This window comes from Anomalospiza imberbis, chromosome 21 (assembly GCF_031753505.1).
Source record: "Anomalospiza imberbis isolate Cuckoo-Finch-1a 21T00152 chromosome 21, ASM3175350v1, whole genome shotgun sequence".
Taxonomy (NCBI): domain Eukaryota; kingdom Metazoa; phylum Chordata; class Aves; order Passeriformes; family Viduidae; genus Anomalospiza; species Anomalospiza imberbis.
Window position 1 is genome coordinate 9,411,009 of NC_089701.1, and position 17,837 is coordinate 9,428,845.

Below are 17,837 nucleotides of genomic sequence, written 5' to 3' on the forward strand. Positions count from 1 at the left end.
TGAAACTCAGCTTGGGAAAACTCACTGCTCAACCCACACGGAGATTAACAATCATTTTGATTCAAGTATTCCCACAGAAAGAAATGGGCCTGATGAGCCACTGTGGTCCTTCCAGCCTGAGTGATCCGGTGATTCTGTGGTTACCCATTCTCCTGGGAATTCCCTTGCAGAGGTGGCCTGTGTGTCTCAGTCCCCAGGCAGCAAGGGAAGAACAATCTGTTGGGACACCCAGGAGCAGGGAATGGCTGGCAGAGGCAGGAAACCGTCTCTTTCCTTCTGTCTTTCCTCCCTGGGTGACGTGACACACAGGGATATTTCCAGTTAGCACAACCCTCCATTGGCCAAACCTTCACACAGTTCTGATAATGCAGTGAGAAAACAATCCTGGCTGATTTTCCTTCCGTGCAATTTAACTTCTAGTACTGAATATAACACACTCCTTCCCACTCCTGTGCCCAGAGCCAAACAAAGCCGATCTGCTGGAGAGGGAGGTTTAAGTAGGATTTAAGATCTGCCTTGAACTCCTGGTGGCAGCCCACGATGGAGTGGCTCCTACCCAGGCTGAGCAACCACATCCTTTTGTCACACGTGGAATAAAAGAATGCATTGAGAATTTGTGCCAAAACATTCAGGGCTTTTTCTCATTAAAAAAAATTAAAAAGTAAAACAACTGAACCAACCAAGAGAGCAGAGTTTTCCCCAGGGTTTCTGCAAGGCCAGATGCAGCCTGTGGCTGGGAGGATCCTGCACTGTGACACAGCAGGGCAGGGGATGCTGGTGGGGGGATCCAGCCCTTGGGATCCCCTTCCTGCTTTCCTGCACTCCCCTGCCCTCTGAAACCAGGCCTGAACCTCCAGCTGCAGCTGCTGTGCTCTTGCAAGACAACATAAAAAACCCAAACACAACAGAACAGAAAAGAAAGGTCACAGAGGTGACTCTTTCAATTTTGCTTTAGAAAAGCCCTTGACAGGTTGTCAAAGTGGATTTGTTTATTAAAAGTGCATTTTTCCTAGCAAGGAGCACAGAATGTCTGTACAATAAATGTCATAATTGCCCAGGTTTGTTAATAATTGCACTGGCTGGAACAGGATGCATTAGCCTAATTTAAGAACAAAATAAGAACATACGAAAGATCACAGGTCCCATTTTCAAGGTGAATCCAAGGCTGCTATCACCAGTCCAAAGACGAGGAGCTGGATCTTCAGAGTCCCACTGGCTTTGATCACAAATAGTTCATACTTTACAAAGTGCTCCTAGAAGTTTTCTATTCCCTTCATCAGGCCTGACCATGATGTCAAGGAATAAAGCCAAAAACCAAAGCATATAAAACAGTGACCGTTATGTAACTCACCATCTCTTACCTAACAAAGATAATCTCTACATTTAAAAATTAACATTCAGCAGTTCTTCAACAATTCCAGTTAAAGGCTTCCAACACCAAGTCAAGCCTTTGAACTTTGGGAAAAATTACCTCTGTTTTACAGCTGGGAAAAGCACCACAGGCAGCAAAACCTCAACCAGCTTTGCCTGGACACTTCTTTAACTTCTTTTGTTTAAGCTGCTGCCTGCCCCATTGCCTGGGTACACTGCAGGGAGGCTGCTCTAACTGCAGCTGATGGCAAATCCCCCCCTGACTTCTGTAGGTTTGGATCAGGTCCCAAAACTCTTTTTAATATAATACTCCAGTCTGGGTAATCTTCTGTCTTATGGAGGGTCAATGTTGCAAACTCTGCTTGCACTTAAGTCCTGTTGTCTGTCTGCACTGATTCTGCACAGACAGCATTTCCTCCGCCCTCTGCTCAGACAGCACCACACTCCACCAGCCCCAGACATGAAGCCAGGCAGCTGCTAAGAGAGAAAAAAGAAAGCCAAACCCATAGATTGTCCTTTCCTCAACACTCAACCACACAGTCCAAGCCTCATTTCACACATGGGACCATGCTTCAGGAACCCTGGGACACAAGCTCTGCGCTTGCAAAGCACCCTCCACACTTACAGGGCAATAAAAATTAGCTTAATTAATAATACATCGGCAAGGTAATGCTAACGAGCACCCAGCAGGGGGGCAGGGACTGTTGTCTAATCTCCTTGTGTGGACTGCTTGCTTTGGCAGGGATCAGCAACTGCATCAGCATCACCATGGGGCAGGGAGGGCTCTGAGTGACCAGGACAAACACTCACATCTCTCTTTAGAGCCCACTGTTGCATCAGGAGTTACTCTTGGCAGCCCCAGCCAACTTCCACTCGTGGAGTTTTGGTCATTTAAAGAGAGTTTCAGCTATCCCTGGGCATGCAGAGTATAAATACACACAGACACAGGGCCTCCTCCTCCTCCTCCTCCTGCAGTTCTCTGGCCACGTCCGCAAATTCTGCAGCTCTGCCCACGCTGGCCTCGAGCTGCTGGGTCACGAGTGGGGGGAACCAGATCAAACCTCCCTGTTCTTGGGAGCTCACTGGGAATATCCAAGCCATTTCCTTAGGGTTTGCCCACCCTAAAGAGGTACAGGTGCTGAGGCTCATCCCAGGGCAGACAGTGGAAATCCCCCCTCCCAGCTGGTTCTCCTCCCTGTCACGGCACCCCACAAGTGCCAGCCCGGGGTTCCCAGCCCCAAGGCAGCCCTGGGGCTCATCCCCTGCAGGGCTGTGCAGCGTGGGGAGGAGGATTCCTGCAGCCAATGGAGCAGCCGCTGCTCCTGCCTTTCATGGGAAGCGTGGCTGGGAACAAAGGCCCGGTGAAGAAAGGCAAGTTGGCTGGTGAAACTTGCCAGCACTAGCCAAGGCCCAGACCTGACAGATGAGCCTCATTCCTCATCACCTCCTGCCCTTCTCCTCCTCTCGCACAGCCCTGGGATCACACCGGGTCGGAACCTGAGCCACACACTGGCTGGGGATGGGGATAGGATGGGGATGGGATGGGGATGGGGATGGGGATGGGGATGGGGATGGGAATGGGAATGGGGATGGGGATGGGGATGGGGATGGGGATGGGGATGGGGATGGGGATGGGAATGGGGATGGGGATGGGGATGGGGATGGGGATGGGGATGGGGATGGGGATGGGGATGGGGATGGGGATGGGGATGGGGATGGGGATGGGGATGGGGATGGGGATGGGGATGGGGATGGGGACAGTCCGTGTGTCCCATGTCACTGACACAGCCTCAAGCCCCAATTCCAGCCTACACATGAGCCACGATCCCAGCAGCAACAGCCACACAACGTGCACATCCTCCCTGCACAAAGCACCAGCATCTGCAGAAGGAGGGAAAATTTGGGGCTGCTGTCATCCAGGGGCAGGAGATAAATGATATCTATAAAGCAGCCTCTGTGAGGGCAGTCTGGAAGGCTGAGAAAACATCAAACCAATAAGGTTTTAATAAAAGCCATAAATGATTAATACCAACGTGCTCTTATCAAAGGCAAACTCCTAGAAACACAAGAACATAACCAGATCACCAGCACAAAGGGCACATTCTACAGGGAAGGAAACAACAAAACACACAGTAAAAACCCAGAAAAAGTGCAAGATAGGCATGGAGTTCACTGTGTGTGCCAGAAATCTTTTAAAAATCTTGAAAAAAAAAAAAAAAACCATGAGAAATACAACTTGCAGCTCCTAGAAAGCAGAGTGGAAATAAAAGACAGAATATGATCCCCCCTCGCTGGCCTTTCCCAACGCTGCACGCCAGCAGCTCCTGGCGCTGTGAATTCCCAAATTCAAAGCAGACAGAGCTGCAGTTTGTCTGCTCACTGGTGGCATTGCCCTGGTGCAGGGGGATGTCGATTAAAGGACAGGCAGGACCTTCACCTCACCTCTCCGCACATGCTCCCCGAGCTACAGGAGCTGGCACTACAGCAAGAGGAAATATTCCAGCTCATCCGAGGGCCATCTTTAAATGAACAGTCCTTGTTTGTCCTCAGAGTGTGGCAAAAAGGATTAAATATTCCAGATGTCACCTCCAGGCCCGACAGGACACTTTACAAACAATCACCTTTGCATATTAAGAAGGCGTTCAAGCACCAATCTGAATCTAGCCTAGCAAAACTAAAGAACACCATTCCTAATCCAAAGAACAAAAGGATTTCTAATGTATGGGATTCACAGACCCTTAACATTTAAAACACAGAGCCATTACAAACAAGTTTGCAATTAAAAGCACCTCATGTCTTGGTTACCAGCTCGGCAGTGGTGCTTTTTGCAGAGCCTTCTGGGTGTTGATTTAAGCCATCAAATATTAATAATACTCTTCAATGAATAAAATATTCAGACTCATGTTTTAGATTCTCATAATCTGGAGGTTAATGTGCAAACTGGCAGGATCCTACATGGAACCACACCAACCAGCTCCCAGCTCATTGTTAATGCTTTCATCTCCCAAACACAAATATTCTCTACTTTACACCTGCAAACCCACACTTGACAGGCCGTAAATTTGCTGCCAACCCCAGTGGACATAAGAAATGCACCAAAACAGCAAGATAATTTCCCAGGTCCCAAAAATGCAAGTGACTTCAACATCCATCTCCTATTTAATGCAGGTCCCAGTAACCTCCAGGCTGGAGGTGCAGCCCCAAATCAGATCCCAAATCCTCCTCACATGGCAGGAGGGGCCAAGAGGAGTCTCCAGCACCTTCCATGAGTCCCTTCCATGTGCCTAAAGCAAAACACAGAGGGAATGAACTTCAGTCAAAGCAGCCTAAAAGCATGCCTTGGGTGACACCCCAGGAGCTGAGATAATCAAGAGAGGACAAATTAAACTACAGGGAAGAAAAAATAAAATATACAGAGGGCTTTTCCACCCAGCTGCTCCCACCTGGGCTGAGCTAATCCAGCATCAAACCTGAAGTCAGTCTGGCAATTGGGCAAGGCTTTGGAATCACAGATTTGGGATATTTGCATTCACTGGATGCTGAGGAACACCACGTTTCAGTACCTCCCTCCCAATTCTGCAACAGGCATGCTTTCAATTCCCAAATCAGCAGCTGGATGAAGCATGTAATTTTGAAACCCATTAATCCTTTCTAAGTCTTCTACCATGTGCATGTTTAATTTCCCACTTCTTGAAACAATATTATGATTTTTGAGAGAAGCAGAGCTTCTGAATGCTCTGGGTCAGCATATGAAACATCCCCAATTCCCACTGAAGTTGGATAAAGCACTGGGGTAATTTGCCTTCTGGCTTTGAGCCTGTGGGAGAAATTACCTATTAAAACTTCCTCTGAAACTGCAAGGATTGGAAATGTGCAACTGGAGAGGAAGAAGATAGCTCAGATTCTCAAGAAACCTGGAGCTGATGCTTAAAAATGAAAAGGAGGGAAATATGTATTTCATTGCTCTCAGGGCTGTACTCAAATGCACCTGCAGGTCATGGCCAAGAGCCTGGGGAGATCAGGGCTCCCTTTTGCAAGACAACATGCTCAAAGCTTTCTGTCCACATCTGCACTTGAGCTCCAAATTAATTAAAAGCCTGAAGCAGCACTCTGAAGAACCTTTACCGTAATGAAGGCCCCAGCAGAGCCTGTAGCAGCTCAGACACCTGGACTGCCATTCCCTCTCCACCGAGGTGCCCTCATGCCCTGCTCCCTTCTCTAGGGATGGCTCAGCCCATCAGGTTCATCCTGGCTGCCCCCAGAAGCAATAAATACCTCATTGCTCCTTTTCAGCACCGAGGGCAGCAGGAGCAGGCAGTGCTGCTGCAGCATCCCAGGGCTCCTGGACTGGCTCTCCCCACACCACAGGGAATGGACCTGCACCGTCTTTGGGCACCTCTGATCCCCATTAAGCTCAGCTCCCTGGTCCTGCTGCTGCTGTAAATGCTGTATGAGCTCACAGCACCTTCTGGAGCAAGTTCTGGCCCAGCTGACCCAAGGATATATAATCACTGTCATTATTTTTATCCCTGTTCGCAAAATTTCACATTTCCCTGGAACGCTCAGTCACTTACCTGGCTTTATTTTTGGTTTATCCATGTCAGCCTGGTTATCTTGCTTCATATTTACTTCCTCTCCAGCTGCACCACCTGCAAATTTCCTCCCTGTCCATGTGCTGGCTCTGCAGGATGATCAGCCTTATGCAAACAGAAGTGGACCTGAATTTTCTGCTCTGCCACTCAGCATCTCCCTGTCCTGAACTGACACTGCCTCAGAGAGCTCTCTTGCCAGAAAGAGACACTGAAAAGGATGGGTTTAATAGCCCATCCCCACCCCCAAGGCAGCCCCTGGTACACACAGACAGCTCAGGTGGGCTCACCTGGCTCAGGATTTGCCTGTGCCATCAGTCAGGCAGCAGCTTTGAACCATCCCAAATGGAAACCCAGGCTGAGACAGAAGCAAATGGCAAAACAATGATGGGGATTGTGCTGGGCATTAGGGAAACAGGAATCCTCCTGGAGCAACATTTCATACTTGAAAAGAGGATGTGCTGGATGTGCTTGGTACTTTGCTATGCTACAAAGTTTTATTTAAAAGCAGGAAAGCTTTGAAAAGTTTTTCTATTTCAGACACACAATACCACACTGAGCATTCCTCCAAACATGGTTTATTCTGGGTTTATGAACTTCCCAGAGCTAAGAGGGCCACACCAAACTCTTCATTCCCTGTTGGATTCACTTCACCACTTCAACCAGACTCCAGCCATCAGCAATGGGATGTCCCTGCCCACACAGCCCCACATCAAGGGAGCACAGACTCACAGGACTGCTCCCTGCTCCACCTGATCCACACACAGCTGGCCGAGCTCCGGGGTGACCTTTGGCTTCCACAACAGTCAGGAAGAGAGAACTCTCCAGCAAAATGTGTCTTGCCAAACAGACTCCTTGAACCTCTCACAGTCCTGCACAAAACACAATCCCCTCTCACCTCCTCCTCCTCTGGGATGCAGTGGCCCGAACCAGCACTTTGCCAGGGAAAAGCAAGAGGAGAAGTGTGGGAAATGGATTTATAGAAAATTTCAGCATTTCTCATCTTAAGGTTTGCATAGAGATGCATACTATGTGAGCCTTCTGTCAGGTTTTGAGAATTTGCTATAAATCCATTTCCCACAGGGAAGAGCACTTCTGGGGTGGAGAGGGGAAGGGACAGAGCACAAAAGGCCAGGCAAGCTGATAAAGAGCACGGCCTCACTGGCACTCCAGATCAGCCCCTGATCATCCAGTACCAGCTGCCCTGGTGCACACTGGGAAATGGGATACCCAGGGCTCCAGCTCTGGCTCAGGGATGTTCCTGCCCTCCTCACTCAGCTGCTCCCAAGGAAGGGATCCAGCCCCAGAGACTCCAAGGGGCTCCCTCCATGGAGGAGCTGCTTCTTCTCCTTGTTGCTGTTGGGGTTTTGCTGGTAATTGCATCTCTCCCAGGGCTTCTGCTGACACAGCAGTGGGAGAGCAATTCCTTTGTATTCGTGGACAGAGAACTAAGTGGGCAAAACTCCTCAAACGGAGACCAAGGCTCTGCTTTGAAAAGCAAAAAATAAGCACCTTGGTCTGGGATCACCTCTAAACTAATAAAGCTGCATCCACAGCAAGGACTTTTATTACAATTTCAGCAAGAAGAAATGAAAAATAATTCTCTCCTGCCAGCATAATTATATTGGAGGAGTTTATTTAAAGTATAACCCAGGCCTTTGATTCTGCCTCGACTGACAAAATGTTCTTCAGATGCTCTCTTCAGTCGCATTGGCTCAGTCACATCAGCTTAGCACAGCTGAAGGGCACTTCTAAGGCTTTCTTAAAGCTTCACAAGTCGTTTTTGCTCATTCTGTTATTATTTAAAGTTTCTCTAGATGGAAGAAAAGGATGAGTTCCCCATGGGCCTTTGCCAGCCCACAACATGTAAGAATTCATGGAAAACATAAAAGCTAGCACCCATCTGACACAGGGTAAGACTTTGCCAGGGCCAGGGCTATGTGTAATTATAATCTTGTTAACAAAGTAACCTCCCTACTTCAGAAAAGTTCTAAAACCTCCTTATGAGTTCAGGGGGGGAAACCCTTCTTTCTCTGTCCAAAGACACAGTTAAAACGTATTAACCTGGTGCCCCAGGAGAAATGTAACACAAGTGAAACACAGGTGTGTTGTGTGTGCTCAGTGTGGTGTGAACACACCTCAGAGCCCTCGGGATCCCCGGGGAAGGAGCTGCCCTGCAGGACACAGCTCCGAGGAGGAGTGGTGGGGTTTAAAACACACCAGGTCTTCTTGAGATAAGTGACTGAAATGGGATGTGAATTAAAAACCACAGAGGCCTCTCCTGACTGGCAGGAGGGAATGAGGGAGGGCAGGCCTGAAAGCAGAGCTGGATGGTGCGACACCTGGCAGACACAGAGTAGGAATCTGCAGCTCTTCCCTCCCTGCTCACTGCTCCCAGATCCTGGCTGCTCCTGGGATCCCTCCTGCACTCAGCACCTGCTGCAGGAGCCTCTCTCCAGGCAGAGCTGGGGAAACCTTGTCCCTTGATGCCGTGGGGAGGTGACTGAGCTGGCAGGGGGCTCAGGGAGCTCCCAGCGCCGGCTGGAGGGGATGAGAGCCGGGATCAAAGCCAGGGAGAAGCCTCAGCATCACTGCTGAGCTGAGAACTGCTCAGCCCCAGCGTGGGGAGCTGCTGGGTGCTGAGTCCATCCCAGATCCAGCCTCAGCCAGGAATTCTGCCCGCTCTGCCGGCTCGTCGCTTTAGAGATCAAAGCTGCACCTCCAGAAGAGAGATTTTACAGATCCGAACAGACAGAAGGGAAAAAAAAAAAGATGAAAAGTGCAGCGTGACTTCTAAGGGAACCACTTCACTCAAAGCCACACACGCACCTCACTTCCTGCACCAGCCTCCCCAGGTCACCACGAGCCCCAGGAAAAACACCACGGCTTGAACTTCAAACTTGCATCAAACAAGTATTTTGGGAAACACACAAACACAAGGGCAGCTCTCCAGCAAACTGATGCAAACTGGAGGAGGTTTAAACTTTAGTGCAGTAGGTCTGAAGCACCTAACAACCCCAAACTGGGCTGGATACAAGATATCTACTAAAGAAATCCAACAGCAAAATCAGATTTTTCCGCAGCCTCGTGGTTACTGCACCTAAGGACTGCAGCACAGCCATTCACCAACACAGAGATCACCTGGGACAGGTAACAGAAGAGAACAACAACTGAAGTTCACAGGATTTAGCAAGAACTTGGTGTTTAAAGATCCTCCCCCCACCATCAACACTAATATCTGACAAGAAGCTGTTCTAGACTGGGAGTTTTTGTCTGGAGTTCAGTGGCTGCCAGCAGAGTTGGTTGGGCACTCCCTGCAGACACACAGACATCACCTTCCCAACCTGCCCACTCCCTCCCAGCTCTTTGCTGGGAGAAAGGATCTCTTCCCAAAAACACACCTCTGCACCTCTCTTAACCAAGTGAAACAATTCCATCTTGCACTCGGCAGAACACAGTGGATGTGGGATGTTTTTCCTTGCTCTCCCACACCAGCACTAGGGAAGCAAAGAGCTTCTCCTCCAGTCTCCACATTCCAACCTGACTTACACCAACTTCCTCCCCTCTGGCCTCAGAGGGGTATAAGCAAGATCTGGCCTCAGACAGAACTGAGTTAATGGGGGAGGGGAGGAATTAAACTCCAAATGAGTCACTGTTCCCTCCCCATAATCCACAGCAACATCTGGGGATACTCTGCCTGACTCGGAGAGCGGTGGCTCTTAATGCTCTGCTCACAGGGCAGACCCAGCCAGGGCTCCTGGGACATGCTTCCCAAAATAAAACCTGTGTGTCTGCAGGGTTAGGACTGACCTGTGCATTAGGAGTTGATGAGCTATGAGCCAACTCCTGCCCCACTTACAGCCGTGCCATCCTCCTGGAAGCAAAACTGGACCAAGGAGTCACAGAGGCACTCAAGGGCTGATTCCTCTGTCACAGGGAAAAATTAACACTCGTCCTCTGCAAAAGCACCAGGGGAAGGCAGCAGGATCAGGCCAATTGGGATGGAACAGAAAACATAAAGGAAGCCTGGGACAATCTCCCTGCAACAATGATGGGAATCCTGCCTGAGTGATAAATCCAAGCTGTCTGCAGCACTTCCAAAGCTCTGCCAGTGTCACCTGCATGGCTGTGCCAAACCTGTGTCTGCCCCACACGGGGCAGACGTTCCAGGCCAGAGCACAGCCCTGTCAGCAAGGGAGAGAGAGAGCTGGGAAAGGCAGCAGCCAGCCTGGCACACCTGGGTGGGCCCACATCAGCGACCACACCTGGCTGTGGGCACAAGCTCCAGCGGGGTCTGCACACGAGCGTGCACCTGGATCAGCCTGCCTGTGATGCACAGCTGGATCACAGTCTGTGGACAGTGCACACCTGTATGACAGTCTGACAGTGATGCACACCTGCACTACAGCCTGTACATATGTGCACACCTGTATTATTGCCTATGCACAACTGTACACCTCCATTACTCTGCGTACAGTGCACACCTGTATGATAGTCTATAACACACCTGTGTTACAACCTGTGCACGATGCACACCTGTATGACAGCCTCTGTACAACTGCACACCTGTATGACAGCCTGTGCATGATGCACACCTGTATGACAGCCTCTGTACAGCTGCACACCTGTATGACAGTCCATACATGTGTACGAAGCACACCTGTATGACAGCCTCTGTACAGCTGTACACCTGTATTACAGTCCATACATGTGCACACCTGTGTACAAAGCACACCTGTATGACAGCCTCTGTACAGCTGTACACCTGTATGACAGTGCACACCTGTGTACAAAGCACACCTGTATGACAGCCTCTGTACAGCTGCACACCTGTATGACAGTCCATACACGAGTGCACACCTGTATGACAGCCTGAGAATGATGCACACCTGGATCACAGTCTGTGTACAGTGCACATCTGTATTACAGTCTGTACAAATGTACGCCTGTGTTATAACCTGTGCACGATGCACACCTGTATGACAGCCTCTGTACAGCTGTACAGCTGTGTGACAGCCTGTGCACAATGCACACCTGTATGACAGCCTCTGTACAGCTGTGTGACAGCCTGTGCACAATGCACACCTGTATGACAGCCTCTGTACAGCTGTATGACAGCCTGTGCACGATGCACACCTGTATGACAGCCTCTGTACAGCTGTACAGCTGTGTGACAGCCTGTGCACAATGCACACCTGTATGACAGCCTCTGTACAGCTGTGTGACAGCCTGTGCACAATGCACACCTGTATGACAGCCTCTGTACAGCTGTACAGCTGTGTGACAGCCTGTGCACGATGCACACCTGTATGACAGCCTCTGTACAGCTGTATGACAGCCTGTGCACGATGCACACCTGTATGACAGCCTCTGTACAGCTGTACAGCTGTGTGACAGCCTGTGCACAATGCACACCTGTATGACAATGTCTGTACAACAGTACACCTGTATGACAGTCCATACACGAGTGTACGTCTGTATTAGTCTCTGCACGATGCACACCTGGGTGACAGCCTCCGTACAACTGCACACCTGTGTCACGGCCCGTGTTCGATGCACACCTGTGTCATTACCTGGTGGCTCTCTCTGTGCACGAAGGCTCAGCAGCCAGCCCAGCTGCTCTCCAGTGTTCACCTGAGGGCACAGACTGGTGACAAGTTCATATTCTCTGCACAGCCGGGGCAGGAGGTCGGGCCGGCACAAGGAGCCGTGCTGCAGCCCTGCGTGCCCTCGCATCCCCGGGCACGGTCAGAGCCCCGCTGCCGTCACCCCACGGTTCTCCCGGGGATGTGGGGCCGGTGTCCCCCCGAGCCCGGCGGGTGACAGGGGCTCTGCGGGCACCGCCACCCCCGGGCCGCTCCGGCTGGCGCAGGGATGCGGTGGCTGCTCCTGGATCCCCGCAAGTGTCCCGGGTCGGGCTGGACGGGGCTTGGAGCAGCCGGGGAGAGCGGGAGGTGTCCCTGCCCACGGCAGGGCTGGGACTGGATCTCCCGGTCCCTTCCAACCCGAACCGTTCCATGACTGAGTGTACATGCCCGGTGCGGCAGGGCAGCCCCGGCCGCGCTCGGGAGAGCCCGGGCGGGTCGGCGCGGCTCGGGGGAGGCACGGCAGTGCCGTTCCGTCCCCGGAGGAGCGCACCGGCAGCGCCGGGAGCAGAGCCTCCCGAGCCGGGCTCCCGCGGGACGCGCAGCCCCGGCTCCCCCGTGGGGCTCCTCCCGCCCGCGGGCCCCGGACCCTGCACGGCTCCCGCCCGCCGCCGCCCCGGACCCTGCATGGCTCATAGCACCGGCCCGCCCGCCGCCGCCGCCGCCGCGCCCGGCCGGGCCCCGGACTCTGGATGGAGCCGCGCCAGCGCCGCCCCGCCGCATGGGGCGGCCCCGGAACGTGGATGGCGGCCCCGCCGCTCCCCCCTCCCGCCTCCGCCACACGCACTCGCTCCCACTGGGGGGAGCCCCGGAATCTGTATGGCACATACCACTGACTCACCGCGGAGGGGTGTAACTTATACAGAGTCCCGGGCCCCCCTACACACAATGGCAGCAGCTCCCACATTCTTCCCCTCAGAGGAGTTGGACTGAACCATGGGGCGGCGGGGGCACGGCCCCCCTCCCGGCCTCCGACAGAACCCGCCTGGCCCTGGGCGATACCACTCCACGCTCCCCCATCTTCCTTCCCCCCGCCCGGGTAGATGGACGCCGCCGCTCTCACTCACCTCGGCATCCACTGTGGCCATGGCCGGAGCCCCGGAGCGCAGCCCCGCCCCCCCGGCGGCTCCTCGCGCCTTGGCTCCGCCCCTTGCCCCTCATTCTTCTCAATGGAGACTCTCGGCCGGGCACGGCGCATGCGCGCGGCAGCATGGCGGCCCCCAGGGGCCCCGCGGTCCGTACGGCGTCATGGCGGCGCCCATCGGGCGGTGCCGTACAGGCGGAGCGGGGACCGGGCTGCGGGGACAGCGCTGGGGTGGGGACGGACCCCGCGCTCCCCGCACCGGCTCCCACAAACCGCGCTCCTCACGGATCCTGCCCAGAGCCCCGAGTGCCCCGCACACCCCGAGGCTGCGGGGGAAGAGCAGCCGCCGTTCCCAGCTGAACGCATCGTGAGCGTCCCAAACTTTCAGCAGCACGGCTTGCCCAAAAACCTACATAGAATAAAATCCCTGCAAAAATCCCAGAAAGCGTCAAAAAGTCCCTCTGTTTTTCCTGCCAAAAGGTTAACCATGGGAAACCCCCTCCGTTTTTAGCTTCTCCCACTTTGGGGTCATTTCAGCCCAATTTGTGCAAGGTTTTTGGGGTCTGTGTCACCTAAAGACAGGGATGGGGCAGAGGGAGCAGCTCGCCCTGGCTCTGCCCCACAGAGGGGTCCCTTCAGCCTCTTCAGCCCCTTTCCCACAACAGCTGCAACCCTCCCGACCCCCACAGGGCCCCTCCCAATGCCCAGGCCCTAAACCCATGACTGTAAAACAATTATCCCTTTTACAGCTCTCCAGGAAAGCAGAAAATAGCACAAGAGGGGAGATAAACACCTACAAGGGTCCCTTGGCCCCACAGCTGTGTCAGAAGTCACACCTGCCCCAGGTGTGCCTCAGACACCCTGAGGAAGTCACACCTGCCCCAGGGAGACACAGGGATGGGCAGGTACCGCTGCACCAGCCTCCTGGACAGGACACTTCGTGTTTCTTGGGGGGAAACAGGCGCCTTTGAGTTCTCTGAAGTCAATTTACACATTTCTTTTCTGCTCTCTGGAGGCACAGACCCCATCCCTCGGTCCTCAGGCCGCTCTCCTGCAGCTCCAGCTGACACCTCGCTCCTCTGAGTGAACAAATGGACACTTCTGTTCCAGCTCCTCCCGAGGGGCAGCTCCCATCTCTGCTCTGGGACAGGGACAGGAGCCAGGGAACGGCTGGGGCTGGGCCAGGGCAGGTCAGGCTGGAGAGCAGGAAAGGTTCTTCCCCCAGAGGGTGCTGGCACTGCCCAGGCTCCCCAGGGAATGGGCACGGCCCCGAGGCTGCCAGAGCTCCTGGAGCGTTGGGCCAGCGCTGCCAGGGATGCCCAGGGTGGGGTTGGTGGGGGTCTGGGCAGGGCCAGGGGCTGGGCTGGGTGATCCTTGGGGTCCGTTCTCCCTGAGGGTTCCTACGGTGTTTTACAGGGAATCTCTCACCCTGCGGCGCTCCGGGCGTGGGCAGCAGCCAGGGGCAGCCCTGGCCGGGTGCTGGGGCACAGCCGGGGTTATCCCGCTCCCATCCCACACCTCCAGCCCCCGGACACTCCTGGCACAGCTGTGCAGCTCCGGGGCTGCCGCTGTCTCGATGCACTGACTGAGCCGGGGGGGTTTGTGCTGCCCCCGCTGCCCGCACGCACCGCGGTGACCCGGGCTGGGACAGGCTGGGACAGACTGGGACAGGCTGGGACAGCAGAGCGCCGCAGCTCCGCCGGAGCATCCCCAGCGGGGCCCTCCCGGGCGGTGTGTCCCCCCGGTCACCCTGAGTGTCCCCCCGGTCACCCTGAGTGTCCCCCCGGTCACTCCGGGCTGTGTGTCCCCCCGGTCACCCTGAGTGTCCCCCCGGTCACCCCGAGCTCTGTGTCCCCCCGGTCACCCTGAGTGTCCCCCCGGTCACCCCGAGCTCTGTGTCCCCCCGGTCACCCTGAGTGTCCCCATGGTCACCCTGAGTGTCCCCCCGGTCACCCTGAGTGTCCCCCCGGTCACCCCGAGCTCTGTGTCCCCCCGGTCACCCTGAGTGTCCCCCCGGTCACCCTGAGTGTCCCCCCGGTCACTCCGGGCTGTGTGTCCCCCCGGTCACCCTGAGTGTCCCCCCGGTCACCCCGAGCTCTGTGTCACCCCGGTCACTCCGAGCTCTGTGTCCCCCCGGTCACCCTGAGTATCCCCATGGTCACCCTGAGTGTCCCCATGGTCACCCTGAGTGTCACCCCGGTCACCCCGAGCTTTGTGTCCCCCCGGTCACCCTGCGTGTCCCCATGGTCACCCTGCGTGTACCCATGGTCACCCTGAGTGTCCCCATGGTCACCCCGAGCTCTGTGTCCCCCCGGTCACCCTGAGTGTCCCCCCGGTCACCCCGGGCTGTGTGTCCCCCCGGTCACTCCGAGCTCTGTGTCCCCCCGGTCACCCTGAGTATCCCCATGGTCACCCTGAGTGTCACCCCGGTCACTCCGAGCTCTGTGTCCCCCCGGTCACCCTGAGTGTCCCCATGGTCACCCTGAGTGTCCCCATGGTCACCCTGAGTGTCCCCATGGTCACCCCGAGCTCTGTGTCCCCCCGGTCACCCTGAGTGTCCCCATGGTCACCCCGAGCTCTGTGTCCCCCCGGTCACCCTGAGTGTCCCCATGGTCACCCCGAGCTCTGTGTCCCCCCGGTCACCCTGAGTGTCCCCATGGTCACCCCGAGCTCTGTGTTCCTCCGGTCACCCCGGGCCGGTCCCCACCGGGACAGCCGGACCCTGCAGACCCCGCGGGTGCCGGGGAGAGCAGGCACTCGGGGTTGTGTGAGGGCCCCCGAGAGGCTCCCAGAGGCTCCCAGAGCCGCTCAGAGCCTCGGGCGAGCCCCCAGGACACCGCAAGCAGCCCCGGGGCCGCTCCGGGCGCTGCCGGCCCGGGAGGGGAAGGAGGCGGCGGCCCCGGAGCGCGGCCCGACAGCGGCGGCAGCGCCCGCCCGGCAGCGCCGCGGTCAAAATAAGAGTCCCCGGGCCTGGGGACCCGCCCCCCGCCCGCCTCATCCCCTCCGAGCAGCCTCTCCCTCAGTTTGGCAACAACAGCTCATCAATTAATTAACTAATCAACCAACCCCCCGGAGAACCCCCTGCGCACCGGCAGGGCCGTGGCAGCGTCCCCGCGGAGCCCCCGGCGCGGCCCCTCCGGTGCCTCCCGCTCGGTGGGGACACGGAGGGGCCCCGGGGGTCCCATCGCTCCCGGGGAATGAGCTGAGCAGGAGGAGGAGGAGGAGGGTGGGGTGGGTGGCCTTCCCCTGGGATCCCCCCGGGATGGAGCGACTGCTCCCCGCACAACGAGGAGAATCTGCTCCAGCAAGGGCCTGGGGCAGCCTGGACATCTCCCACCCCGCACTAGGGATGCCCAGCATCGCCCCATCCCACATTGGGGATACCCAGCATCGCCCCAACTCACACTGGGGATACCCAGCATCGCCCCACTCCACATTGGGGATACCCAGCATCGCCCCATCCCACATTGGGGATACCCAGCATCGCCCCAACTCGCCCTGGGGATGCCCAGTATCACCCCTTCCCGCACTAGGGATGCCCAGCATCGCCCCACCCCACATTGGGGATGCCCAGCATCGCCCCATCCCGCACTGGGGATGCCCAGCATCGCCCCAACTCACCCTGGGGATACCCAGCATCCCCCCACCCCGCACTGGGGATACCCAGCATCGCCCCATCCCACATTGGGGATACCCAGCATCGCCCCAACTCGCCCTGGGGATGCCCAGTATCGCCCCTTCCCGCACTAGGGATGCCCAGCATCGCCCCACCCCACATTGGGGATGCCCAGCATCGCCCCATCCCGCACTGGGGATGCCCAGCATCGCCCCAACTCACCCTGGGGATACCCAGCATCCCCCCACCCCGCACTGGGGATGCCCAGCATCGCCCCATCCCACACTGGGGATGCCCAGCATCGCCCCATCCCGCACTGGGGATGCCCAGCATCGCCCCAACTCGCCCTGGGGATGCCCAGCATCGCCCCAACTCGCCCTGGGGATGCCCAGCATCGCCCCATCCCACACTGGGGATGCCCAGCATCGCCCCACCTCGCCCTGGGGATGCCCAGCATCGCCCCACCTCGCCCTGGGGATGCCCCACGTGGGATATTGGAAATTGCCTGCCTTCATCCCCGCTCCTGCAAACCAGACCTGGCACGCCGGGGTGGCACCGGGACAGGGATGAGGGCGGGGGGTGAGGGACGGGCTCTGGTGGCTCCTCTCCAGCATTTGCTCTGTCTTTGCCAGATGGACACAGGGACGCAGCGGCCACTGGGACAAACCTCCCCAAGCCCTCAGGGAGGGGAGAGGCTCCCAAAAGAAGCCGAAATAACCAGGGACACACAGAGGTTTTGCATCCCATCACCACCGGCCACGGCTCTTGTCCACCTCAAACCCATCCTGAGCGAAGGGCAGGGGGGCGAGGCCGGGCTGCGCTGTGCCAGCGCTCCCTGCTCTCCTGGAGCAGCTGCTGGGAGCCGGGGCAGGGGCTGGGGGCTCGGCCCGGGGCAGGGCTCGGGGCTCGGCCGGGCAGCCGGAGCCGCCTCGCAGCCGCGCCGAGCTCCAGCCGGGCGGACATCGCCCTCTCCCGCCCGAGCCGGGCGAGCGGAGCCGCAGCTCCACATCCTGGGATTCCGGCCAGCAGGAAGAGCACAAGCCCAGCGGCCCGGCGCTTCCTCCGGCCGCAGCCGCGTCCTCCCGGCGGCACCTGCCCGCGGAGCTGTGGCGGGAGGGATTTCAGGCTGGAGAGCAGGAAAGGTTCTTCCCCCAGAGGGTGCTGGCACTGCCCAGGCTCCCCAGGGAATGGGCACGGCCCCGAGGCTGCCAGAGCTCCAGGAGCGTTGGGCCAGCGCTGCCAGGGATGCCCAGGTGGGGTTGGTGGGGGTCTGGGCAGGGTTGGGATGGATGATCTTTGTGGGTCCGTTCCAGCTCAGGATATTCCATGATGCTGTGATTCACCATGGGAGCGAGCAACAGCTCCTTCAGCCCGGCAGGGCCTTCCCACCCCAGCCATTCCCCTGCCGAGCTGGAGGAGCCTTGGCTTTGCTTTATCCTCACCTCCAATCCAACTTCCAAGCTCCAGCTGCAGTTCCAGTGGGGATGCCTCCACTGACAGCCCTGAACCACTGCTCACCGTCAGGTGTCAGC

The 17,837-nt window shown here is 56.5% G+C and overlaps 1 protein-coding gene and 1 long non-coding RNA gene across 4 annotated transcripts in view; one reads left to right on the forward strand and one right to left on the reverse strand.

Moving 5' to 3' along the window:
• The window catches only part of EHMT1 (euchromatic histone lysine methyltransferase 1), a 120,694-nt gene extending 107,953 nt beyond the window's left edge, over positions 1–12,741 (reverse strand). The window contains exon 1 of one of the 3 annotated variants that reach the window (XM_068211549.1): positions 12,673–12,741. In XM_068211549.1, the coding sequence (XP_068067650.1) occupies positions 12,673–12,693 (21 nt within the window). In that variant the 5' untranslated portion in view covers positions 12,694–12,741. Of the gene's footprint in view, positions 1–5,945; positions 6,115–12,672 lie in introns of those variants that run through there. The other 2 variants (XM_068211546.1, XM_068211558.1) reach the window with 2 other exon arrangements.
• LOC137486353 (uncharacterized) overlaps positions 1–17,837 on the forward strand; it is a 417,767-nt gene that overhangs the window by 158,208 nt on the left and 241,722 nt on the right. The gene's annotated exons all lie outside the window — the stretch shown is intronic.